Source organism: Cariama cristata, unplaced genomic scaffold, assembly GCF_000690535.1.
Source record: "Cariama cristata isolate BGI_N322 unplaced genomic scaffold, ASM69053v1 scaffold38561, whole genome shotgun sequence".
Lineage (NCBI taxonomy): Eukaryota > Metazoa > Chordata > Aves > Cariamiformes > Cariamidae > Cariama > Cariama cristata.
In genome coordinates this window covers 1-203 of record NW_009600527.1, presented here as the reverse complement: position 1 = coordinate 203, position 203 = coordinate 1, and the positions used below count along the sequence as shown (strand labels likewise).

Genomic DNA, 203 nt, shown 5'->3' with positions numbered 1-203 from the left:
GGCCCGGCGCGCTCCCGCCGCTGCTGCTCCGGCAAAAGAGGCAGTGAAGGAGGAATCGGAGGAGTCTGATGAGGACATGGGATTTGGTCTCTTTGACTAAGAGCAGCCACCGTCTGTCGATTTGTGTCAGAGTTGGTCCAATGGGAGAAATAAAAAGCTATTTTACAGCTTCATGTGTGCCCGCATCGATGGTGTAGTCTCCC

General features: G+C 54.2%; 1 protein-coding gene across 1 annotated transcript in view; it reads left to right on the top strand.

Annotated features, from left to right (window-relative positions):
• Window positions 1-100, top strand: part of RPLP0 (ribosomal protein, large, P0) — a gene marked incomplete at its 5' end in the record, with an annotated part of 2,511 nt that extends 2,411 nt beyond the window's left edge. Inside the window, 1 exon segment of the mRNA XM_009710048.1 lies at window positions 1-100. This exon segment is cut by the window's left edge and continues 8 nt beyond it. Coding sequence (XP_009708350.1) covers window positions 1-100 — 100 coding nt within the window.
• Between the last annotated feature and the right edge of the window lie 103 nt (window positions 101-203).